The 26,439-nt window shown below is 38.7% G+C and overlaps 1 protein-coding gene across 4 annotated transcripts in view; it reads left to right on the top strand.

Moving 5' to 3' along the window:
• The window catches only part of pacsin1b (protein kinase C and casein kinase substrate in neurons 1b), a 58,254-nt gene that overhangs the window by 12,193 nt on the left and 19,622 nt on the right, over nt 1-26,439 (top strand). For 3 of the 4 annotated variants that reach the window (XM_057846193.1, XM_057846195.1, XM_057846196.1), the window contains 4 exons: nt 9,063-9,172; nt 23,261-23,417; nt 23,487-23,722; nt 23,856-24,011. In XM_057846193.1, coding sequence (XP_057702176.1) covers nt 9,113-9,172; nt 23,261-23,417; nt 23,487-23,722; nt 23,856-24,011 — 609 coding nt within the window. In that variant the 5' untranslated portion in view covers nt 9,063-9,112. Of the gene's footprint in view, nt 1-4,051; nt 4,733-9,062; nt 9,173-23,260; nt 23,418-23,486; nt 23,723-23,855; nt 24,012-26,439 lie in introns of those variants that run through there. The other variant, XM_057846194.1, reaches the window with a different exon arrangement.

Below are 26,439 nucleotides of genomic sequence, written 5' to 3' on the forward strand. Positions count from 1 at the left end.
GGTGGGCCACAACCCGTAGGTCAGATCAAGTGAGCCCACCCACCTCGTTGGAAGAAATCTGATTAGATGACACGCAGATGGCCTGAACATCTGTCTTGTCTTCATCAATGAAGGAATCTATCAAGGGTTGATAAATTAGCAAAAAAAAAAGGCTTTATACTAGGACACCCAAACCCATCCTATTGCGGTTCTGGCACGTGGCCCCACCCATCTTTATGATTGGCAGCCGACCTGATGGTGACACAGCGCCGCGTCACCCCTTGTCTTTTTCCCTATGACCCTCCCTCGCTAATTATTGATGCGTCTTTGCCAGGAAAAGCAAAGTTCACGCTTGTGGTGTGTGTGTGTCAAAGGCGGAGGTTAGTGGCAGCGGTGACGTTCTCCTGAAGGTACTCTGGAATTCTTCAGGTTTAGTATTTATTTTGTTTTGTGCTTCTTGACAATTTGCCTGGCAGTTCTGGTTGTCCCTTGCTTGTGTCGTTTTTTTCCGGGTATTCAAATATCTTGCCATTTGAATAATGGCATTTAAATAGCAACATGTGTTTATTCTTTGGTCTCCACTTTTCACTGTGTTGTGAATCACTCATTGGCTGTCATTGACAGTGATAGGCCAACGAGATCAGCTTTAAAAATAAACTTTATAGTAATATTGGCTTATCACCTTGTTACAACACTGACAAACTTTTTACAGTTCTGTTTTATTGTTATTTCCTAAATGCAATCTTTGGCTGTCATTGACGTCGATAGACATCCACTTCAGTTCGAATTGATTGGACGTGGCATAACCCCTTCATGTGATTGCCAGTTAAAAACTACATATTATTTTCACGTCGGTTATCTTTGTACATTTGTTTGACAATTATGAATGTAAATGGTAGCATATTAGTTAATTTTGATCACAAGTAATACATTATTCTAGGACTGCACATATCGATTATTTTAGTAGTCGATTAATCTATCATCAAGTTAGTTTGAATAATCTAGTAATCGGATTAGGAACATTTTAATGCGTTGCTGAATAAATTTTAGGAGATCTAAAACAAAGGCTTGCTAGATTGCACTTTCAAAAGAGCATTAAACTCGAATACAAAATAACATTTCTGAGTGTTTCTTAAAAGTATAAAGAATTTCACTTTCATCTAAAAATTAATTAAAATACCTGATCTTAGCCTCAACCTGTATTCAAAAATTAAGAAATGAGGATCTACTATAAGTACAACAAGAGAACAACTGGCTAACTTACGCAGCAAAAGTCCGCTAGCTTAAATGCTATAAAATGCTAACATTTTTTAAAATGCTCTTAAAAAAATGTTCAAACACACATCCCCACGAAAAACAGCTAAATATACCTATAAACTAAATTACGAAGTAATTAAAAAACATTAGCTCAACCCCACAAAAAAATTACCTCATGTTGGCCTTAACATTCTTGGATTCAGCCATGTTAAATGAGTTATGCCATATTCACTGTTGCCACTAGAGGGCAGTGTATCCACCTAAATCAATAAAAACTAAATGCAAATCCCATTTTTTTTGTGTTTTTCCGACTCCAGTTAGGCAGTAACTTGACTGAACAGGACAGGTCGCATAAATATGGACCATTTCAAATCTGATCTGGGTCGCTTTTGTATGTGGTTAAAATCTGATCTCGGCCCCATTTTTCCAGAATGTGGCTGTGGTCTGAACTGTCAAGTCCCCCAAATCGGAATTCATGCAGGAATTGCTAGAGGTGGGAATCTTGGGGCACCTCACGATTCAGTAACATACAGATACAGATAACAGTTCAAAACAGTAAATAGAATATTCAAGTCCCCATTCTGTATCAGCAGCTTTAATCTACATTCAATTAATTTAATGTTATGAATCAACCGTTATAGTTGCTCCCGTTATTCCATAATTTCCCCTCTGTCTATTTTCGACATGTGAAAGTTTTAAAACTGTTTCTTCATTTAAAGATCGATTTCTGTCAAGATTTTGACTATTTGGGAGGATTTTAGATAAAAAGTGAAGTAGGTTCGCTCGGAAGGTTTGCTACAACAGAGCCTTCCTGGGAAGTGTACCGCTTTAAAATGGCGGCTGTTTACGAAACACTGGCGAGTCTGTCATTTTGCATGTAGTTCTATATACATGTAGTATCTACCGTAGCATTACGTAGGGGTAGTTTGTAGCAATGTGGGCGAAGTTTGTAGTAACTGGGCGTTGTTTGTAGGGACTGCCGGCGGTTTTTTATCTAGCGGCATGAATTGTGGTGGATGTTTACTCTCGTTCCGTTCCTCATTGCGTCCGGAAGACAGCGCTGTGTTTTAGTTCCGCTTTCCTTAGCATATTTAAATAATCGGAATATGAATGTTAGTGAATCGTTCTCAAGTCTTCAGCGGCCGTATCGCGAATAATCTAAGAATCGGAAATTTCATACACCTTTTAGCAATTACCGTATTGGCCCGAATATAAGATGGTGTTTTTTTATATATTTTTCAATATATTCTTATATTCGCGGTCTAGACATTATACCCATTCACGACGCTAGATGGCGCCATATATCATTGAGGCGATGTTCTGTCATGATAGAGCTCAGCTACTCTCAAGTTTAACCAGTTTGCATTATTTTATTGCAAGGTTTTTTCCTTATTCAGATTTGTTTCAAGACTACAGTTGCAGTTAGACTTCACTTTGATGGTTAATTCAGTTATTGCAATTTTGTTGTTTTATCACAATAGATTGGTAGATTGCTTTATTTACATTTCAAAAACCATTCATTTACGAATGTGATTGCACTTTAGTTTACATATTTAAATGTTCAGATATTAAGATTTGAATGAGGCAAAATAACATGCTTTTTCTCTCAAATACATTGTTATAATCATTTGTTTCCGATGTACTGTAATTATTTTCTGTATAAAAATTAATTTGGTGTTCAAAAAGTCTTTTTTCAAACTTGAGTCTTAAAAAAGAAGAGGTCGTCTTATAATCAGGGCCGTCTTATATTCGGGCCAATACGGTACGTCTGCAAAGAGCGAGAGAGACATGGCGCTACGTTATCGATGGAGCTGTGCATTAGCGTTAGCGCCTAGCTTTAACGCGGCTTTTAGGGGAGAGGCGAGCTTGACAACAGTCATAAAAAATAAATAAATGGGGGGGGATCTGTTCTCCAAACGGCTGAGAGTTGGGGCAAACTGTCCGTACGTGTGCGTCATGCATGCACAATGAGTGCATGCTATTAATCCAATTAAACTTTGAATATAAAACTAAACGGGGATTATTTATGCCTGTTATCTGTGTCCTCATTTTGGAAATCAAAATATGATCACCCTAGAATGACGTTGAGTCAGCATTTGTTTTGATGCTCCTGCGCATGCGGGTCAGTTTGCACAGCGTATCTCGGGCTACGAATTAGTGCGGATGTGTGACACTTGAATTGGCTCAACGGACAAAAGCAATCTGAACAGGCAGGCCAAAAAACAGATGACAAAAAATCAGAATTGTCCATTAAGACCTGCGGTATGAACCCAGCCGAAGTCGCCCAGAAGCAAAGAAAATATGGCGGAAAACACAGACAAGACTGAAAAAGCAGTTTCTGCTCTTGCACTCCTCTTTAAAAGAAACTGCTGTATTTTAAGCCAAAACAACTGTTGTGTTTGATAGAACAATATGTCTACATGCTGCCATAGCAGATTCATGGCGCATTAAACCCCCAAACTATTTTTAATTTGTCCGTTTTACCCTGGAACCCCCCGTTTACAGACGTCACGCAACCGCTTTTGTTTCAACCCAGCCATAAAACGAAGGTAATTCATTATATTTATGATTGTAAATGGTCATTTTTAGCATAGAATCATTGATTGATGTCTGATTTTTCGTTTAAAAAAAATGGCTTTAAAAAATTATTCACTCGCATATTTTAAACTTTTAAACAAATTACGTCACAATGAAAAAAATGGAGTCTGTAAAAAAGTCACGGATATCTACCTCATAACTATCGCCTAATTGTTTTTTTTTTTTTTTTGTTACTGTTGCATTTTCTCCGATATGTTAGATGATAAATAATGAATCCAAACAAAGAAAATTTGAAAAAAAAAAGTTTAAAAGGGTAAATATATGAAAAAGAACTCCTGACCACTCCTTGATGTTTGCAATTTTTTCATCACGACCCTTGTTATATGACCATGTTTCACCCATAAAATCCCCCAAAAATCCAGCTGTGTCTTGACACTCAGTGATACATGCTACATGGAGTTTTTGGATCGGCACAAGGCAGTTACGCGATAATATCTCGTTAAAGTCATGGCGTCTGTAATTCTGCCAAATAACTTTAGCCTAATGGTTATGTCCAGGTATTTTCTGAAGTTTTAATTCGCTTCTACCCTTCACGTGAAAAAGGTTAATGAATGCTAGCACTAGCTAGTCTTTACACCACAACAAAACCTGAGGATCCAAGGGATGCAACACGCCCACCGACCACCATCCCCTCCTCCAACCGCCTCATTTCTCCTCCCGTGTGCGCCGGCTCGGCGCTCTGTCAGAACCCCTTGAGTTTTACACCAAGGGATTATCACTCTCTCGCTGAGATACACAAACACATACGTTTAGCGCTGCGTGCCGGTTCCGGTTCCTTTTCTCGCAGAGTCTGTTGATGCTTTTGTCGCTCGGGAGCAGAGGAGGTTGTTGCCCGACACCACGTGTTGTTTTTTTTCTCCTAGCTACAGCCCGGGTTGCTGCTAATGGAGGACTAGGGGTAAGCTTTTGTTCAGAAAGGGGGCTGCGCTGGTCTTTGTCTCAGTTGATCGATGCTTCTAGCTCACCATACCGGTAGTCTTGTTTCTTGGAATTCTGTTTCCCTGACTAAGGGACGAGAAGCATAGCCTCTGTTGTTCGTGTTACCATCTCAGTAGCGTTGGTTTAGAAGAAGCTGCTTCAGACAAAAGCATCCTCTCGGCGTGAGGCTAATGGATTAGACAAGCATGGTTAACACCCAAAGTCTTCCATTGGATTTGGACCCCAAATTCTCAATGGAGTGGATTTTAGATATTGGGGATATCCTCTCTCATATCAGTGACATCTCTCTCACCCCCTTCATTGTTAAAAGTGTTGTGATGGTTGACCCAAATACCCACGCTGCTACTGCCCAACCCCCCTTTTTCCATCCCACTGATCTCCTATCAAAACACATCATTCTCTTTCTATTGTTACACATCTGTCACCCTTTCCTAGAAATGTTACCCATCTGCAATGTTTTACTCTGACCTGTCCTGTCCCTTAGCCTTGAAATTAATTAGATTGCAGGTTATATTATAACCAAAAACCAGTTCAGACTTTATTTAGCTGATTGGCTGCCATTGATCGATTTTGTCTCTTTTAAAGAATTACAGTACGCTTGAATTACTGTGTCAATCAAATACTTTAAACCCGACTTTGTAGTGTTTTAGTCTAAACTTGTCTAAAGATTGAGACCAGAACTGACATAGAACTGGCCAACCAGGATGCATCATTTGTCTCGGACTGGTCAACATTTGACTGGATATCTTTGTCATTCTGCTAATTAAATTTAATGTTAATGCTAATCAATTCACAAGGACAAGCTCGCGTGTTGTTGATAGGAAACTCTCGATTTGTCCATCAAAAATTGAGACCAGAACTGAGTAGAACCACCCAAGAAGGATAACAAGTCTTTGACTGGTCAACAATTGACAGCATCATTCTGCCAACTGAACCACGTTAACAACAAGCTTGCGTTTTGTTGATGGGACATACTCTCGACCTGTCATTCAAAGACTGAGACCAGTCTTTGCGCCTGGCAGTGGTGCAAAGACTTGTTGGTTTACCTTACGAGTGTCAACCATGACTTTACATAGTTGGTGAACTAATGAGTGAATGAATGTTCTCTTAACAAAAGCACAAAACGTTGAACCTGATTTGGTCTGCCTACTAATGGGAAGTTACTGTACTTCTTTGTTTGCAAACTTCAGAATCAGTGTTGTTTTTGTTAATGATGACTATAACGAAAATATTTCGTCCACGAACCATTTTTTCAGGACGAGACAATAAGGAGCTAAAAACGTGTCTTGCGAGACTTAACATAACGACACAAATGTCAGTTTTCGTCTGAAGAGACGAGAACTAGACGAAAATCTGCCATAGTTTCTGTCACATGTTCACAATGTGTGACATTTTATGTGTCGTTAGCCTGCATCGTAGCAATGTCTGGTTGTGTCTCTAATGTGACGTGTTGTGCCCTCCCAATTCACCCACTCGTGTCCTCTCCAGTTTCCCCATTGTTTGTTTTGAGAAACACACTTTTAAGATTTAATTTCTTATCTTGCTAAGATAGAATAAGGAATGTTGCTTTAGACCTTGGTCTGTGCTGAGTGAGCATCACACACGTAGCATTAGCATAGCATTCCTGTTTTCCACAACTTTTTTTTACTTACAGTTCGTAGCATCCAGGTGGGTGTAATTCATTGAAAATAATGTACTGTCTTCTTGCTGTGTGTGTATTACCACGTAATAGATATGTAGGTGCTACAATATGTGCTTGTCCGTCAATGTTTATTTTAATTTTTATATTTATTTTTGGAGTGAAACTTTCAAATTTTATAGGCGAAAACATTTTTAGCAAACGTCGACTAAAACTAAATAAAATAAATCTTTCAGTTTTCGTCAACAATAACTAGGCGTAGACAATCAGATTTTAAAATGACTAAAATTTGACTAAGACTAATAAGAAGGTTGTTTCAATCATGCTTTTTTGCTCCCGATCCGATCCCGATCGTTTTAGTTTAAGTATCTGCCGATCCCGATATTTCCCGATCTGATTGCTTTTTCTTGCTTCCAATTCAATTCCAATCATTCCCGATAATTTTTCCCGATCGTATACATTTTGGCAATGCATTAAGAAAAAAATGAATAAAACTCGGACGAATATATACATTCAACATACAGTACATAAGTACTGTATTTGTTTATTATGACAATAAAGCCTCAAGATGGCATTTACATTATTAACATTCTTTCTGTGAGAGGGATCCACGGATAGAAAGACTTGTGACTTTGTATATTGTGACTAAATATTGCCATCTAGTGTATTTGTTGAGCTTTCAGTAAATGATACTGCAGCCATTCAACCCAAATGCATGATGGGAAGTGGAACCATGACTGTGCGTAGTGCTACCAATTGATATATCTTCTCTGTGTTGGGAAATATCATAAGGTGATAAGAAAAAGATCAATTGCTACTTTGCTTCCCCACATTGCTTCCCATGATATTTCTAATCGTAGGGAGAGGGATTGTAAGGCTTTAGCCTATTTAAAAAAAGGCTCCAAAGGCTGCCAAAATTCACTCTACTCATTTTACGCTGCCTTTTATCTCTCTAAATGGGTAAAACGGCGCCATTATAGATTGAGCGCGACAATGCGTGAGTGGGTTGTGCAATGCATGCATTAATTGCGTTAAATATTTAACGTGATACATTTTTTTTAAATTAATTACCGCCGTTATCGGGATAAATTTGATAACCCTACCTTAAGCCTAAAGACTCTGGATGAGTGTAACATATTACGTTTGTAACGTTAAATACAATTAGAAAACGATTTAATTAAAAAATATATATAGATTAAAAAAAGGCATGGCCGATATTTTGTTGCCGATTCCGATACTTTGAAAATGACGTGATCGGACCCGATCGATCGGGACATCTCTACTAATAAGTATTATCGTCCAAAAGACGATTATTAATTAAATGAGCTGCCAAAAACAACACTGTTCAGAATACATTTTAATCAAATATTTGTGTTATATATATTTATTTAATATAAACTAGGGCTGTCAAACGATTAAAACTTTTAATCGAGTTAATCACAGCTTAAAAATTAATTAATCGTAATTCAAACCATCTATAAAATATGCCATATTTTTCTGTAAATTATTGTTGGAATGGAAAGCTAAGACACAAGACGGATATATACATTCAACATACTGTACATAAGTACTGTATTATAACAATAAATCAACAAGATGTCATTAACATTAATATTCTGTTAAAGCGATCCGTGGATAGAAAGACTTGTAGTTCTTAAAAGATAAATGTTAGTGCAAGTTATTTTATATTAAAACCCCTCTTAATGTTTTCGTTTTAATAAAATTTGTAAAACTAGTAGCTCGCCATTGTTGATGTCAATAATTACACAATGCTCATGGTGCTGAAACCCATAAAATCAGTTGCACCCAAGCGCCAGCAGAGGGCGACAAAACACCAAAAAACACAAGTAACAAGTGGACATGACACTGTGCTGTCATTTTAATCTGTTTGAGCGGGGCATGTGCGTTAATTGTGTCAAATATTTTAACGTGGTTAATTTAAAAAATTAATTACCGCCCGTTAACGCGATAATTTTGACAGCCCAAATATAAACTGAGCCGCATCAGCTAGGCTAGAACATCCTAACCAGGTTACCACTCTTGAACTGGTCATCATTTGACGAGGTCTCTTTAGCTTGTCAGTCGGCTAACTAATGCTAATGCTAATGCTAAATAATTCAGAACAACAAGCTTACGTTTTGTTGATAGCACATACTCGCATCACAAGTCTTGGAAAGACCAACATTTGTCTGGATCTCTAACTTGTCATTCTGCTAATTAATTCTGATGCTAACGCTAATTAATTCGCAACAACAAGCTGACGGTGACTCTGCAAGTTTCAGCTGTCTTGTCCCCTTGGAAATGTCACCGGGTCGATACGAGTGAAGATTAATAGCCGCTCTTTTCATTTATTGATCTCAGCTTAAAAGGAGTAGAAACGTACAGAAAGCATTCGAAGGTTCCGAATCTGCTTGTTTCATTGATAGCGTTTCACCTTTAGCTTGAGACTTTGGACTGTTATCAACTTGTGTATGATTGCACATACAGTAGCTTCAGGATAAGGCCAGACTAACCTGCAGTGTAAAGCAACCTTTGTGAATTTGCATAAATATCTAACATTACTACAGCAAATTATGCAAAGCGGCATTAGACAGCATCTACCTAAAATGACAGATTTTTTTTTTCACACGTTTCCATCTCGCCTTGGCAGTGTGTAAGAGGAACGAACAAAGACGCCTTCGCCTCGCCCCGGTTGCCACCATGTCTGGCGCCTTCGACGAGTCGGCCAGCCTGGAGGAGAGCACCGACAGTTTCTGGGAGGTGAGAATGACAGAAAATGAAAGCTTCCGGTGATTAGACGTCAAAGAGATGCGGCGCCGCAGAGCTTCGGATGAACTCTGGGTGAACTGGTGAACCCAGCTGGGAGTCGCGCGGGGATTAATTCAACATATTCCAAATTGCTACTATGTTTTTCACTGGCGCGTGGCAAGATAATGTCAAACTAGTCTTACTCCAAGCGTCAGTGGGAGTCTTTTTAAGTCCAGTCTCGATAATTCTATTGGCAATTTACACACTGGACTGGTCGTCAGCTAATAGTGGTGGAAAAGGGTCAAATTTTGTCCAATTTGTGACATTTCCAGATCCTGAAATTGTCGCTTGTCTACAGAGGTGGGTAGTAATGCAATCCATTATATTTAGTTGAGGAACTTTTTTTTGAGAAACATCTTCTTCTAAGAGTATTTTTCCCACGCCATATGGTTTAGTTGAGTAGATTTGTGAAGAAGAAACCCTTCTACTGCGCTACTTTCAGCTACACTCGAGTCGTTACATTTTTCCTCTTCATTCTACATATTAGATTTACTTTATTTTTGCCAGAGATGCCCACAGTGGTTCTACAGTTTCACCTAGTGACACTTTGCAAAAACAATCACATAACTCCATTATACCAATCAAACATAACAATACAGTCACATGACCACACACAAACGTTCAGTCAGAAGACCGATGATGACGCCGGCCTGTTAATTTATGTGGCATCTTTAAAGCACTGTAAAAAGTAAAACTGAGAATAGTTTACAACTCTCCTAGTTATGAACAAGTTTTGTTGCTACGCTGGCAATGTAACCCGAATTTGGAAAGTCGGATTAACCCTTTAAGTACCCAAAAAATAACCCTAAAGCTCAAAAATATCCAAAAACATGTATTACACGTCGTTGTACCATCCTAACCAAGATGTTGGAACTACAGTGGGGCAAATAAGTATTTAGTCAACCACTAATTGTGCAAGTTGTCCCACTTGAAAATATTAGAGGCCTGTAATTGTAAACATGGGTAAACCTCAACCATGAGAGACAGAATGTGGAGGGAAAAAAACTGAAAATCATATCGTTTGATTTTTTTAAAAAATATTTGCAAATCATGGTGGAAAATAAGCATTTGGTCAATACCAAAAGTTAATCTCATTACTTTGTTATGTACCCTTTGTTGGCAAAAACGGAGGCCAAACATTTTCTGTAACTCTTCACAAGCTTTTCACACACTGTTGCTGGTATTTTGGCCCATTCCTCCATGCAGATCTCCTCTAGAGCAGTGATGTTTTGGGGCTGTCACTGGGAACATGGACTTTCAACTCCCTCCACAGATTTTCTATGGGGTTGAGATCTGGAGACTGGCTAGGCCACTCCAGGACCTTGAAATGCTTCTTACAAAGCCACTCCTTTGTTGCCTTGGCTGTATGTTTGGGATCATTGTCATGCTGAAAAACCCAGCCACGTCTCATCTTCAATGCCCTTGCTGATGGAACAGATTTTCACTCAAAATATCATGATACATGGCTCCATTCGTTCTTTCCTTTACACAGATCAGTCGTCCTGGTCCCTTTGCAGAAAAACAGTCCCAAAGCATGACTTGACCACCCCCATGCTTCACAGTGGGTATGGTGTTCTTCGGATGCAATTCAGTATTCTTTCTCCTCCAAACACGAGAACCTGTGTTTCTAGCAAAAAGTTCTATTTTGGTTTCATCTGACCATAACACATTCTCCCAGTCCTCTTCTGGATCATCCAAATGCTCTCTAGCGAACCGCGGACGGGCCTGGACGTGTACTGGCTTCAGCAGAGGGACACGTCTGGCAGTGCAGGACTTGAGTCCCTGGTGGCGCATTGTGTTACTGATGGTAGCCTTTGTTACTGTGGTCCCAGCTCTCTGGAGGTCATTCACTAGGTCCCCCCGTGTGGTTCTGGGATTTCTGCTCACCGTTCTTGTTATCATTTTGACGCCACGGGGTGAAATCTTGCATGGAGCCCCAGATTGAGGGAGATTATCAATGGTCTTGTATGTCTTGCATTTTCCAATAATTGCTCCCACAGTTGATTTCTTTACACCGAGCATTTTACCTATTGCAGTGCAGGTCTACAATTTTGTCTCTGGTGTCCTTCGACAGCTCTTGGGTCTTGCCCATAGTGGAGTTTGGATTGTGACTGACTGAGGTTGTGGACAGGTGTCTTTTATGCCGATAATGAGTTAAAACAGGTGCCATTAATACGGGTAACGAGTGGAGCCTCGTTAGACCTCGTTAGAAGTTAGACTTCTTTGACAGCCAAAAATCTTGCTTGTTTGTAGGTGACCAAACACCTATTTTCCACTCTAATTTGGAAATAAATTCTTTAAAAATCAAACAATGTAATTATCTCTTTTTTTTTTTCCACATTCTGTCTCTCATGGTTGAAGTTTACCCATGTTGACAATTACAGGCCTCTCTAATCTTTTCAAGTAGGCGAACTTGCTCAATTGGTGGTTGACTAAATACTTATTTGCCCCACTGTAAGTCCTAGCTAGACAGCGAGCTCAGCTCCAAAATGACGATGTCAGACGTCCATGCAGGTTTGCTGACTTTATTCAGCTGCTCATGACATCAACACTTGCAGAATGAAACTAAAATAAAAATGAAATAAAATCAGTTTCATCTTCAATAACAACAATTCAAATTTGCGTTCATAACTAGCGGCTGATATAGCAATAACAATCCACGCAAAGGATTAGCATGTATCAGCTAGCGTTCACACAACATCAAAAACAATCACATCAACTCAACCCCAAGTATTCGACCACAATCAAAAACGAACAATTAACAGTACAAAACGAGTTATATACAGGTGTTGCCTCTATGGGTGCTTCACAAGCAACAAATGTGCGCGCAGACTTGCAGCTCTTTCCCCTCTCTCATTGTGGGAGCAAATGGCTCTTCCTTGTGTGTGTGCATGCGCGCTCTTCTTCGTGTTTGCAAGTACGTTCTTCTTCATGTGTACATGCACTTTTCTTCGTGTGAGAAAATACGTTCTTCGTGTGTACCTGCGCTTTTACTTGCATGCGGAAGTACGAAGTGCTCTACACTTCCTTCGCCAAAATAAAAGCATGGATCACAAAACAAAAGACAATATTATAAAAAAAATTTTAAAAAAATTGTTTTAAACGACTGGAGACTGGCGTCGTAAAGTCGAAATCACGTAAGTCGGGTACGTTGGAACTAGGTGATTGCTTGTACTTTTATCAACATTCCTCAAAAGCGCGGATTTTAACCCCACTCACAGTTTTTATTTCCAATAGACCACGGAAAACTGGAGATATGATCATTTTAATTTCATGGAAGGCAATGTTTTCTCCATTAGAAATCTCCACTAATGCTCTTTGAGCAGCTGGTATTTCGTTTCTTTAGATTTTTCTGGTCAGAATTTGATTATTTTTGTGGATTTATTTGGCCTAATATGGTCATGTAATAGGTTATAGTACAGTATAATATTATTTCATAAACCTTAGATGCTGCTGTTCTGAGAAAAAAAAATATATACCATTGTTTGAAATCATCAGACATTGTAAGCGGTTACTCTCAATGTTACTCATTACTTGAGTATTCTTTTCACCAAATACTTTTTTGCTTATACTTGTGTATTTTTTTAGATGACTATTTTTCTTTTACTATAGTAATGTTATTTTGAAGTAATGCTACCCGGTAACAACAGTTTTCCCTAATCCAACTCTGCACTCCCCCGCCAATAGGAGCACAATTGGGAGTAAGGGTTTATTTCTGCCTCTCCCACCCTTTAATTTTCCTTTTGTCATCTTTCTCACGGCGCCCATTTCACCCTGCTCCTTGGGTGGTTTGAAACGGAAAAAAATATCCTTTGTTTAGAACATACCTGGCCGATAAAGATGATTCTCTCTGCAAGCCAGCGTGTTGATGATAAGATGACATCGCCAACTAGGGTTTCCGACCTACGAGTAACTGGAGTTCCGAGCGGTCGTTCATTATGTATGCGAGCTGAGCAGTGTTGAACAACAAAGGGGTGACATGGCGGTTGAGTGGGTTTGCTGCATTCCAGCAAACTTGGGAGACAAAAGTGTTCTACTTCTGAAAAGCAGCAGATAGAGAAGGAAAATCACTATTAACAGAAATGACAAAACACAGGATAATTAGGACCAAATGCTAACATCAATCAAAAGCACCCCCAAAATAGACCAGACTAGACTAGTCTTTATTGTCATTGTGCAAGTACAACGAAAGTGCATCCCTTAAAAGTGCATAGATGATAAGAACAATATATCTTAAAAATTTTTTTTGCTTCATCCAGGCAGGCAAGCCCAGGAGAGGCATTGGGGTGATCCAGTTTCAGCCCACAAGCCTTTAGTTTGATACCGGTTTTATAAATTAGTGACATTGCGTGTGTGCCCTTCCAATCTGCAGCATTCTGCCATCAACTCATCATTCAGTCACGCGTTTAGCCATAGCAGCAAAGGTGTCGTCTTCCAGCGCGTCGTCACTACATCACTGCATCGCTGCGGTGCTGCTGACTCAGCTGCTGGTGTAACGCAAGCACTTGTCGAGTTGATTTCAAGCTAGGGTGTGGCGTCACTGAACGTTTGTAGATTCGAACATCCAGAGATGTCAACAGCTGAATTTCACTCATGTCTGTGTGACAGTTAAGGCTGCCGGAAAGTCACGGGTTAGCACATTAAGCGACTAAGATAATTTGTTACTCTGCCATATATTTCAGGGATGGGGTTTTAGAGTTAGACTAGCAATATGACCCTGTGTTGTTAGGCATGCTACTTGTGCAGGGTTGTTTGAGTCAAGGTTTGATAAATTGATACATAGGAAAACTTGAAATGCTGGCCTCCCCTTGATTTGTTTTACCCTAATTTTCGGACTATAAGCCGCTACTTTTTGCCCTCATTTTGAATCCTGCAGCTTATAGTCCAGTGCGGCTTATTTGTTGATTTATTTGGGTTAATAGGTAACGCTTTATTTGACAGTGGCGTCGTAAAACTGTCATAAGACTGTCATAAGTATGACATGACACTGTCAAGAGCCATTGACTTCATAATACTTGACATGACACGGGAAACGGGCCGATCCATAGGGGGCCTATTTTCAAAAACTATAATTATGACATGACACTATCATGGCATTACTGAATGCTTATGACAGATGCCATTTAATTCCATCCTGCATATTATGTCATTATGTCCAGCTGGGATCTTTTACATCCATTCAAAAGTGAGATAATTTGCCTGATGACACTAAATGACATCTGTTCTAAGTATTTATTCATGCTCATGACAGTGTCATAATTATGACTGTCTTATGACAGTCTTATAGTGCCATTGTCAAATAAAGTGTTACCAAACACCAAAACTATTAATTAATGAAACAACTGGAACAATACCTGAAGAAATAGCACAGAACATGAATTTTGATGGCTATTTACATCTGTAGCGCTGCAATGCAGGCTAGGAGGCATGTTGGTCGACAACAATATTGGCAGCAGAGTTTGACCGTCTCCCCCAAGAGAGAAGTGATGGCCAAAAGAAGCTTCTTGAAGCAGTGAAGCTCTGCAGCCAATTGGTTCAAAGCTTCATGGTGGTTCATTTGGTCTCATGACAGTCTGATGATGCTGCTGTCGAATAAAGTGTTACCGATTAATATTTTTTGGGATTAAATATCCCATTATAGAGTGAGGACAACTGCGTCCTATAGTCCAGTGCGGCTTATCTATGAACAAATTTCGTTTTCGTGTCAAATTTAATGCGTGGCGGCTTATAGTCAGGTGCGCCTTATAGTCCAGGATTTACGGTAATTGTATGCTGGATGGATTTATCGAACAGTATGGCTAGATCACGGGTGGGCAAACTATTCCACAAAGGGCCGCAGTGGGTGCGGGTTTTTGTTCATACTCATCATGAGGACAACCTTTTCACCAATCTGGTTTCTTACAAGTGCTATCAGTTGATTGCAGTCAGGTGCTTCTTGTTTCCACTGAAACCTCATTGGTTAAACTGTCTGTGCTGAATCAGTTGGAACAAAGACCAGGACCCACTGCGGCCCTCGAGGACCGGTTTGCCCACCCCTGGGCTAGATGTTGCTTGGGTGAAAGAGTGAAAATCGGCATTTTCTATGTTAATTTTTTGACTTTCGAATCAGTGTTGTTATTAGCAGCCCTTTGAGTTTTCGTTTTAGGCTCAAGTAGGGCTGTCAAAATTAATCACGTTAAAATATTTGACGCAATTAACGCACATGCCCCGCTCAAACAGATTAAAATGACAGCACAGTGCAATGCCAACTTGTTACTTGTGTTTTTTGGAGTTTTGTCACCCTCTGCTGGTACTTGGGAGCGACTGATTTTATGGGCTTAAGCACCCATGTGCATTGTGTAATTATTGACATGAACAATGGCGGGCTACTAGTTTATTTTTTGATTGAAAATTGTACAATTTTTTTTTAAACGAAAACATTAAGAGGGGTTTTAATATAAAATTTCTATAACTTGTACTAACATTTATCTTTTAAGAACTACAAGTCTTTCTATCAATGGATCGCTTTAACAGAATGTTAATAATGTTAATGCCATCTTGTTGATTTATTGTTATAATAAACAAATACAGTACTTATATACCGTATGTTGAATGTATATATAGATCTTGTGTCTTATGTTTCCATTCCAACCATAATTTAAAGAAAATATGGCATACTTTATAGATGGTTTGAATTGCGATTAATTACGATTAATTAATTTTTAAGCTGTAATTAACTCGATTAAAAATTTTAATCGTTTGACAGCCCTAGTCTTAAGTCTTTTGGACGATAATACTGATTAGACTTAGTCATATTTTAGTCATCTCAAAATATGCTTGTCTTCATCTAGTTTTTGTTGACGAAAACTCAAGACTAATTTCGTCTACTTTTAGTCGACTTTAATAAAAAAAAAGTTTTCGTCTGTAAAGTTGAAAACGTTTACTCCAAAAATAAATAAATAAATGAATGTTTCCAACTATTTCGAATGGAAATTGACAGACAAGCACATGTTGTAGTGTCTACAAGGGTAACGCTAACTTGGTGATACTTAGCAGAAAAACAGTACATTATTTTCAATGAATTACACCCACCTGAAACAGTTTGTATATATAAAAAAAAAAAGTTGTCCAAGAGTTTAAGAGGACGCTCACCGTTAGCATTAGGCTGATGCTAACGCGAATGCAATGCAGTGCTAACACTACGAGTTACATTTATTGTGTGATGATCAGTCAGCACAGACCTTTGAAGGCTAAAGCAACATTTTATGTTATTTCTGGCCAAGATAAGAAAATAAATCTTACCGTGTTTGCAAGATACAGTGTCTGGAGAGGAGACGACACTGATGAGTCAGGGGGTCGGGGGGGCGAGACCAGAATCACACAACCAGAAACTGCTTCGTTGCAGGTTAACTACACATAAAAGTCACACATTGTGAACATGTGACAGAAACTAATGCCCATTTTCGTCTCGTTCTCGTTTCGTCAGATGAAAACTGGCATTTGCATCATATGTTTTAGTCTCCTAAAACATGTTTTTAGCTCTTTATCGTCTCGTCATTGTCATGAAAAAAGTGTTCGTCGACGGAATAGTTTCGTTATCATTGACGACTGCACTAAATGGAGGCCTACATCTAAGAACACTCTGACACATGAAGTACCGTATTGGTCCGAATATAAGACCGACCTGATTATAAGACGACCCCCTCTTTTTCAAGACTCAAGTTTGAAAAAATACTTTTTGAACACCAAATAATTTTTTTACAGAAAATAATTACAGTACATCTGAAACAAATGATTTTAACAATATATTTGAGGGAAAAAGCATGTTATTTTGCCTCATTCAAATCTTAATATCTGAACATTTAAATATGTAAACTAAAGTTCAATCACATTTGTAAATGAATGGCTTCTGGTTTTTGAAATGTAAATAAACCAATCTGTTGTGATAAAACAACAAAATTCCAATAACTGCATTAACCATAAGGGGTTCGCTTTGGCCTGGGGAGTCAAGTTCAGCATTCGCTTCATTGACATCTGGCGCCATCTAGCGTCGGGAATGGCTATAATGTCTAGACCCCGAATATAAGACGACCGCCACTTTTTCAGTCTTATTTCAATGCAAAAAAACACCGTCTTATATTCGGGCCAATATGGTACAACTGTGTAAAATTTCATCAAAATCCACACAGCCGTTTCGGCATCCATAAACCTCAACCACAAAGCTAGCCACACAGACAAACTCGCCTTTATCGAGATGGAAGATATCCAGCCAAAATGAATCCTTTATTAATATTCTGGAAAATTGTACATTGTTTTGAAATCCAGGGTCTTGTTGTCGAGTACTCAAAGCTGCAACGTATCGTCACAGCACATTTAAATTTGTACATGAAAATGTAAAATTTGATACTAACTGAAAGAGACGTGTCTTTTGCCCAAAAGATGGTGCTATTGCCTCAACAATCAGGTCGCATTTTTTTTCTATGCTAATTTTTGGAGTTTTGAATAAAATTTCTGCACTAAACAGAGTCTTACAGAGATTCAAATCGAACTAACAACACTCCGAGACACATAAGATACAACTGTGTAAAATTTCGTCAAAATTCCATAGGGAACGAAAACACACACAAAATGTCACACATTGTGAACTGATGGAAACTGGCAAATTTTCATCTTGTTCTCATCTTGTCAGACGAAAACTGACATTTGTCTCGTTATGTTTTTGTCTCCCATGAGCTCGTCATCGTCATGAAAAAATTGTTCGTCGACGAAAATTTTTTGATATCGTCATCGCTGACGAAAACAACACTGGACTAAATCTATGCAAGTAGTCCCCGAGTTAGGAATTAGTTTCGTTCCTGCGCTGGCAATGTAACCGGGATTTCCCCGTAAATCTAAATTAACCCATTAAATACCTCAAAACACCCTCTAAATAAAAATTTTTTTAAAAACTCTCCAAAAACATGTATTACACATCATTGTACTGTCCTCGCCAAGACTTTGGAGCTGGAGTCCTAGCTAGAAAGTGAGCTAAGCTCCGAAATGACGATGTCATACGTACATGTGGTTTCCTGACTTTATTCAGCTGCTCATGACATCAACACTTGCAGAATGAGACTAAAATAAAATGAGATTAAATAAGCCTCATCTTCAATAACAGCAATTCAAATTTGCATGTACAAGTAGCTGCTGATACAGCAATAACAAACGATTGGCATGTATCAGTTAGCATCCGCACATCATCACAAACAATAACATGAACTTGCTCCAAGTATTCAACCACAATTGAAAATGCACAATAAACAGTACAAATGGGTTATATACAGCCATCGCCTTGGGACGCTTCACAAGCAACAAATGTGCGCGCGCAGGCTGTCACCTCTGCCACTCGGCTGCTGTGTGTGTGGGCTAGGCGGGCGCGTCTGTATATGCGTTCACTTCCTGTTCTACACTTCCTGCGCTAAAATAAAAGCATGGTACACAAAAGTCATCATAAAAAAATAAATAAATGAATAAATAAAAAAACAACGAGACAAGCATTGTAAATAAAGATCCGATCGATCGGCATCCCGATCACGTCATTTTCAAAGTATCGGAATCGGCATGCCTTTTTTTAATATATATATATATATTTTTTTTTTTTTTTTTTTCTTTAATCGTTTTCTAATTGTATTTAACGTTACAGACAAAATGTCTTACACTCATCCCGAGTAGTTTTGGCTTAAAGTAGGGCTATCAAATTTATTGCGTTAACGGCGGTAATTAATTTTTTTTAACTAATCACGTTAAGTAATTAACGCATGCGCTGCACGACCCACTAACGCAATGTCGCGTTCAATCTATAAAGACGCCATTTTACCTAGAGATAGCGCTAAAAGCCAGCGTATAATGAGTAGAGAGTATTTTGACAGCCTTTGGAGCCATTTATATGTGGCTAAATCCTTACAATACCTCTCTCAACAATTAAAAATAACGTGGGAGGCAATGTGGGGAAGAAAGGTAGTAGTTGATCATTTTCTTAACACCCTATGTTCTTTCCCAACACAGACAAGATATATCAATTGGTGCCCCTACGCAGTCATGGTTGCACTTCCCATCATGCATTTGAGCAGAAGTTAAATGGCTGCAGTATCATTTACTGGAAGCTCAACAAATACACTAGATGGCAATATTTAGTCACAATATACAAAGTCACATTTATCCTTTAAGAATTACAAGTCTTTCTATCCGTGGATCCCTCTCACAGAAAGAATGTTAATAATGTAAATGCCATCTTGAGGATTTATTGTCATAATAAGCAAATACAGTACTCATGTACTGTATGTTGAATGTATATATTCGTCCGAGTTTTATTCATTTTTTTCTTAAAGCATTGCCAAAATGTATATGATTGGGAAAAATTATCGGGAATGATTGGAATTGAATCAGGAGCAAAAAAAAAAAGCAATCGGATCGGGAAATATCGGGATCGGCAGATACTCAAACTAAAACGATCCGGATCGGATCGGGAGCACAAAAAAAAAACTGATTGGAACAACCCTAGTTGTAAAATCGAAATTTCGTAAGTTGGGTCCATCGTAACTCATGGAATACTTATATACAGTGCCTTGCAAAAGTATTCGGCCTCCTTGAACCTTGCAACCTTTCGCCACATTTCAGGCTTCAAACATAAAGATATAAAATTTTAATTTTTTGTCAAGAATCAACAACAAGTGGGACACAATCGTGAAGTGGAACAAAATTTATTGGATAATTTAAACTTTTTTAACAAATAAAAAACTGAAAAGTGGGGCGTGCAATATTATTCGGCCCCCTTGCGTTAATACTTTGTAGCGCCACCTTTTGCTCCAATTACAGCTGCAAGTCGCTTGGGGTATGTTTCTATCAGTTTTGCACATCGACAGACTGACATTCTTGCCCATTCTTCCTTGCAAAACAGCTCGAGCTCAGTGAGGTTGGATGGAGAGTGTTTGTGAACAGCAGTCTTCAGCTCTTTCCACAGATTCTCGATTGGATTCAGGTCTGGACTTTGACATGGCCATTCTAACACCTGGATACATTTATTTTTGAACCATTCCATTGTAGATTTGGCTTTATGTTTTGGATCATTGTCCTGTTGGAAGATAAATCTCCGTCCCAGTCTCAGGTCTTGTGCAGATACCAACAGGTTTTCTTCCAGAATGTTCCTGTATTTGGCTGCATCCATCTTCCCGTAAATTTTAACCATCGTCCCTGTCCCTGCTGAAGAAAAGCAGGCCCAAACCATGATGCTGCCACCACCATGTTTGACAGTGGGGATGGTGTGTTCAGGGTGATGAGCTGTGTTGCTTTTACACCAAACATATCGTTTTGCATTGTGGCCAAAAAATTCAATTTTGGTTTCATCTGACCAGAGCACCTTCTTCCACATGTTTGGTGTGTCTCCCAGGTGGCTTGTGGCAAACTTTAAACGAGACTTTTTATGGATATCGTTGAGAAATGACTTTCTTCTTGCCACTCTTCCATAAAGGCCAGATTTGTGCAGTGTACAACTGATTGTTGTCCTATGGACAGACTCTCCCACCTCAGCTGTAGATCTCTGCAGTTCATCCAGAGTGATCACGGGCCTCTTGGCTGCATCTCTGATCAGTTTTCTCCTTGTTTGAGAAGAAAGTTTGGAAGGACGGCCGGGTCTTGGTAGATTTGCAGTGGTCTGATGCTCCTTCCATTTCAATATGATGGCTTGCACAGTGCTCCTTGAGATGTTTAAAGCTTGGGAAATCTTTTTTTTATCCAAATCCGGCTTTAAACTTCTCCACAACAGTATCTCGGACCTGCCTGGTGTGTTCCTTGGTTTTCATAATGCTCTCTGCACTTTAAACAGAACCCTGAGACTATCACAGAGCAGGTGCATTTATACGGAGACTTGATTACACACAGGTGGATTCTATTTATCATCATCGGTCATTTAGGACAACATTGGATCATTCAGAGATCCTCACTGAACTTCTGGAGTGAGTTTGCTGCACTGAAAGTAAAGGGGGCCGAATAATATTGCACGCCCCACTTTTCAGTTTTTAATTTGTTAAAAAAGTTTAAATTATCCAATAAATGTTGTTCCACTTCACGATTGTGTCCCACTTGTTGTTGATTCTTGACAAAAAAATTAAATTTCACATCTTTATGTTTGAAGCCTGAAATGTGGCGAAAGGTTGCAAGATTCAAGGGGGCCGAATACTTTTGCAAGGCACTGTAAGTATACAGTGGGGCAAATCAGTATTTAGTCAACCACTAATTGTGCAACTTCTTCCACTTGAAATGTTAGAGAGGCCTGTAATTGTCAACATGGGTAAACTTCAACCATGAGAGACAGAATGGAAAAAAAAACAGAAAATCACATTGTCTGATTTTTAAAGAATTTATTTGCAAATCATGGTGGAAAACAAGTATTTTGTCAATACCAAAAGTTCATCTCAATACTTTGTTATGTACACTTTGTTGGCAATAACGGAGGCCAAACGTTTTCTTTAACTCTTCACAAGCTTTTCACACACTGTTGCTGGTATTCTGGCCCATTCCTCCATGCAGATCTCCTCTAGAGCAGTGATGTTTTGGGGCTGTCGTTGGGCAGCACAGATTTTCAACTCCCTCCACAGATTTTCTAGGGGGTTGATATCTGGAGACTGGCTTGGCCACTCCAGGACCTTGAAATGCTTCTTACCAAGCCACTCCTTGTTTGCCCTGGCTGTGTGTTTGGGATCATTGTCATGCTGAAAGACCCAGCCACGTTTCATCTTCGATGCCATTGCTGATGGAAGGAGATTTTCACTCAAAATCTCTCGATACATGGCCCCATTCATTCTTTCCTTCACACTGATCAGTCGTCCTGGTCCCTTTGCAGAAAAACAGCCCCAAAGCATGATGTTTCCACCCCCATGCTTGGTATAGTGGGTATGGTGTTCTTCGGATGCAATTCAGTATTCTTTCTCCTCCAAACATGTTTCTACCAAAAAGTTTTATTTTGGTTTCATCTGACCATTCTCCCAGTCCTGTTCTGGATCATCCAAATGCTCTCTAGCGAACCGCAGACAGGCCTGGACGTGTACTGGCTTCAGCAAGGGGACACCTCTGGCAGTGCAGGATTTGAGTCCCTGGCGGCGCATTGTGTTACTGATGGTAGCCTTTGTTACTGTGCTCCCAGCTTTCTGTAGGTCATTCACTCGGTCCCCCGTGTGGTTCTGGGATTTTTGCTCACCGTTCTTGTTATCATTTTGACGCCACAGGGTGAGATCTTGCATGTAGCCCCAGATCGAGGGAGATTATCAGTGGTCTTGTATGTCTTCCATTTTCTAATAATTGCTCCCACTGTTGATTTTACCTATTGCAGATTCAGTCTTCCCAGCCTGGTGCAGGTCTACAATTTTGTCTCTGGTGTCCTTCGACAGCTCTTTGGTCTTGGCCATAGTGGAGTTTGGAGTGTGACTGACTGAGATTGTGGACAGGTGTCTTTTATACCGATAATGAGTGCCATTAATACAGGTAACAAGTGAGCCTCGTTAGACCTCGTTAGAAGTTAGACCTCTTTGACAACCAGAAATGTTGCTTGTTTTTAGGTGACCAAACACTTATTTTCCACTCTAAATTGGAAATAAATTCTTTAAAAATCCAACAATGTGATTTTGTATTTTTCTCCCACATTCTGTCTCTCATGGTTGAGGTTTACCCATGTTGACGATTACAGGCCACTCTAATCTTTTCAAGTTGGAGAACTTGCACAATTGTTGGTTGACTAAATACTTATTTGCCCCAAGGTAGATAGATATAGATTTAGGTCTTCTGCAGAGGGCGACCACCTCCACAGGTCAGTCAACACAGCGGCCTTTCATTCTCTCCCAACATAGTCACAGTGAAGCCAAGGGCTACATACAGTACACCTTTTCATATTCCCTGCTCTTAGCTTTCAGGAGAACTTCCTTCTAGTTCGACTGTCATCCAATTTAGTGAATGTGCAGTTACACTTTAGCATGTTCCCCATGGTCAACCGCACCCCCCATGTCTCCTTGTTTTTCTTGTTTTATTGGTAAGGTGGGAAACTACAAGCGTACAGTGAAGAGGATCGACGACGGTCATAGACTCTGCAATGACCTTATGAATTGCATCCAGGAGCGAGCTAAAATCGAGAAAGCCTACTCTCAGCAACTGACCGACTGGTCCAGAAGATGGAGACTGCTGGTGGACAAAGGTTAGAGTGGTCTCAAGGTTGATGTAATTTAGCTCTTGAATGATGCTGACGCTTGTGATCTCGTACAAGGTCCTCAATACGGCACGGTAGAACGCGCCTGGATGTCGCTCATGACCGAGGCGGAGAAGGTCAGTGATCTTCACCACGAAGTGAAGAACAACTTGATGGCCGAGGACTTTGAGAAAGTGAAGAACTGGCAGAAAGACTCCTACCACAAGCAGATGATGGGAGGATTTAAGGAAACCAAAGAGGCAGATGAGGGATTCAAGAAGGCCCAGAAGCCCTGGGCTAAAAAGTTAAAGGAGGTAAGGGAATCTGAAGTGAAGTGCTCTGTATCCAAACATCAGCTCTGAAGGGAACTAAACTTTTATTAATCCTTGAAAATCATCAGTTCTTTGGTTCTTTTCTCCAACCGGGATTTGTGATCTTTCCTGTCAGCTGGAGGCTGCAAAAAAGGCATACCACATGGCCTGCAAAGAGGAGAAGCTGGCCTCCACCAGGGAGGCCAACGGCAAGAGTGAAGCCTCAGTCACTGCTGACCAGTTGAAAAAACTCCACGAGAAAGTTGACAAGTGCAAGCTGGATTCCCAAAAGGTAATTCGCCTTCAAAAACATACATAATCTTGACTCATTAGTACTGATTGGTCCTTTTTAAACTGACCAGAGTTCTTTTTCTCAGATATTCAGCTTTGTTTTGTGAATGTGAACTATGGAAGTAGATTTATGTCTTTATTATTCAATCAAAAAAAAAAGTTGCTTCAATCAAAATAGTTATTTTCAATCAAAGAAAAAGTCACTTCAATCAAAAAAATGTGTTTGAATGCAAAAATAAATTTGAAACTAAAAAAAAAAACGTATTTGGAACCTATTTTTCTTTGATTGAATTTTTTTTCAATCAAACTCCGCACTCCGGTGAGATCCTGATGTCGCACCCCCGTACCGGTGCCCTATTTTCGGCTTGGACTCGAGCAGAGTCCGAAGGCAAGATGGAGTCCTGGTGGCCAATATTCTTGTTTCATGCTTTTATGCCATTAGCGTAGTCACCTGCCGCTCAAACATGTCGGAAGTAGCACTGAAGTTGGATGTTTGTGTCAAAATGATTCAATCGAAAAAAGTGCCTTCAAAACTTTTTCCACTTAAAAAAAAAGTGCGTCCAAAACTTTTTCCACTTAAAAAAAAAAGTGCGCTCAAAACTTTTTCCACTTAAAAAAAAAAAATTCCACTTAAAAAAAAGTTTTAAACTTTTTGCTTTTCAAAAAAAGTGACACTTCAATATAAAAATATATATATTTGAAATAAGATAATATTTTCAAAAAATGTATATATTTTTGCAAGGGATTTTTTTCTTTGATTACAAATAGTGTTTTTTGATTGAAGCAACTTTTATAGGGATTGAATGATTTGGACACAAATGTCCTAGCCATAATATGGCTCAAACCCAAAAAGGATTGCTTCAATCAAAGAAAACAGTTTCAATAAAAATTTAGTGTTCAAATGCGAATTTCTGAGTCCCAAATAATTTTTCACATTCAAAAACTGTTTTTCTACAATAGAATTTTTTTAATTTTTGATTGAAGTGATTTTTCTTTTGAAAATTTATATTTTTTTGTATGAAGCAACTTATTTTTTGATTGAATAATAAAGACACAAATGTCCTAGCCAAAATGTGCTCCAAAGGCAAAACCACATTAATACAATCTAAAAAGTTGTTTCAATTTAAAAAAAAAAAAAAAAAACTTGACCTAAATTTAAAAAAAAAAATTCGATCAAAGAAAAATAGGTTCCAAATACATTTTTTTAGTTTCAAATTTATTTTTGCATTCAAACACATTTTTTTAATTGAAGTGACTTTTTCTTTGATTGAAAATAACTATTTTGATTGAATTAATGTGGTTTTGCCTTTGGAGCACATTTTGGCTAGGACATTTGTGTCTTTATTATTCAATTAAAAAAAAAAAGTTGCTTCAAACAAAAAAATATATATTTTCAAAGGAAAAATCACTTCAATCAAAAATTTTTAAAAATTCAATCGTAGAAAAAAAGTTTTTGAATGTGAAAAATTATTTGAGACTCCGAAATTCGCATTTGAACACTTAATATTTCATTGAAACTGTTTTCTTTGATTGAAGCAATCCTTTTTGTGTTTCAGCCATATTATGGGTAGGACATTTGTGTCTGAATCATTCAATTCCTAAAAAACTATTTGTAATCAAAGAAAAAAATCACTTGCAAAAAATATGTTTTGAAAATATTTTTTTATTTCAAATATTTTTTTTTTAATTGAAGTATCACTTTTTTTGAAAAGCAAAAAGTTTTAAACTTTTTTTTTTAAGTGGAAAAAGTTTTGGACGCACTTTTTTTTAAAGTGGAAAACGTTTTGAAGGCACTTTTTTCCGATTGAATCATTTTGACACAAAGATCCAACTTCAACGCTACTTCCAACATGTTTGAGCGGCAGGTGACTACGCCAATGGCATAAAAGCATGAAGCAAGAATATTGGCCACCAGGGCTCCATCCATCCATCGAGTCCAAGCCGAAAATAGGGCACCAGTACGGGGGCGCGACATCAGGATCTCACTGGAGTGCCGGAGTGCAGAGTTTGATTGAAAAAAATTTCAATCAAAGAAAAATAGGTTCCAAATAAATTTTTTTGAGTTTCAAATTTATTTTTGCATTCAAACACATTTTTTTTTTGATCGAAATGACTTTTTCTATGATTGAAAATAAATATTTTGATTGAAGCAACTTTTTTTTGATTGAATAATAAAGACACAAATCGACCTCCATAGTGAACGCGCATCCGAACTGTAGTACGGATCAAACAAACGAACTCTAGTCCGCTCAAAAGTCGTGCATCTCGGTCAGCTGTAAGCGCACCCTGCTTCGCATGTGAATGCAAGCAGAGCAGTATGCAAAGACAGTTTTTACGAGTAGAATCTGGATGGTTGTTATTAGATTCTGGACTAAATACCGTTCGGGGATATACCACAATAAAGAAGCAGATAGAGAAGGAAAAATGGA

Source organism: Corythoichthys intestinalis, chromosome 9, assembly GCF_030265065.1.
Source record: "Corythoichthys intestinalis isolate RoL2023-P3 chromosome 9, ASM3026506v1, whole genome shotgun sequence".
NCBI classification, from domain to species: domain Eukaryota; kingdom Metazoa; phylum Chordata; class Actinopteri; order Syngnathiformes; family Syngnathidae; genus Corythoichthys; species Corythoichthys intestinalis.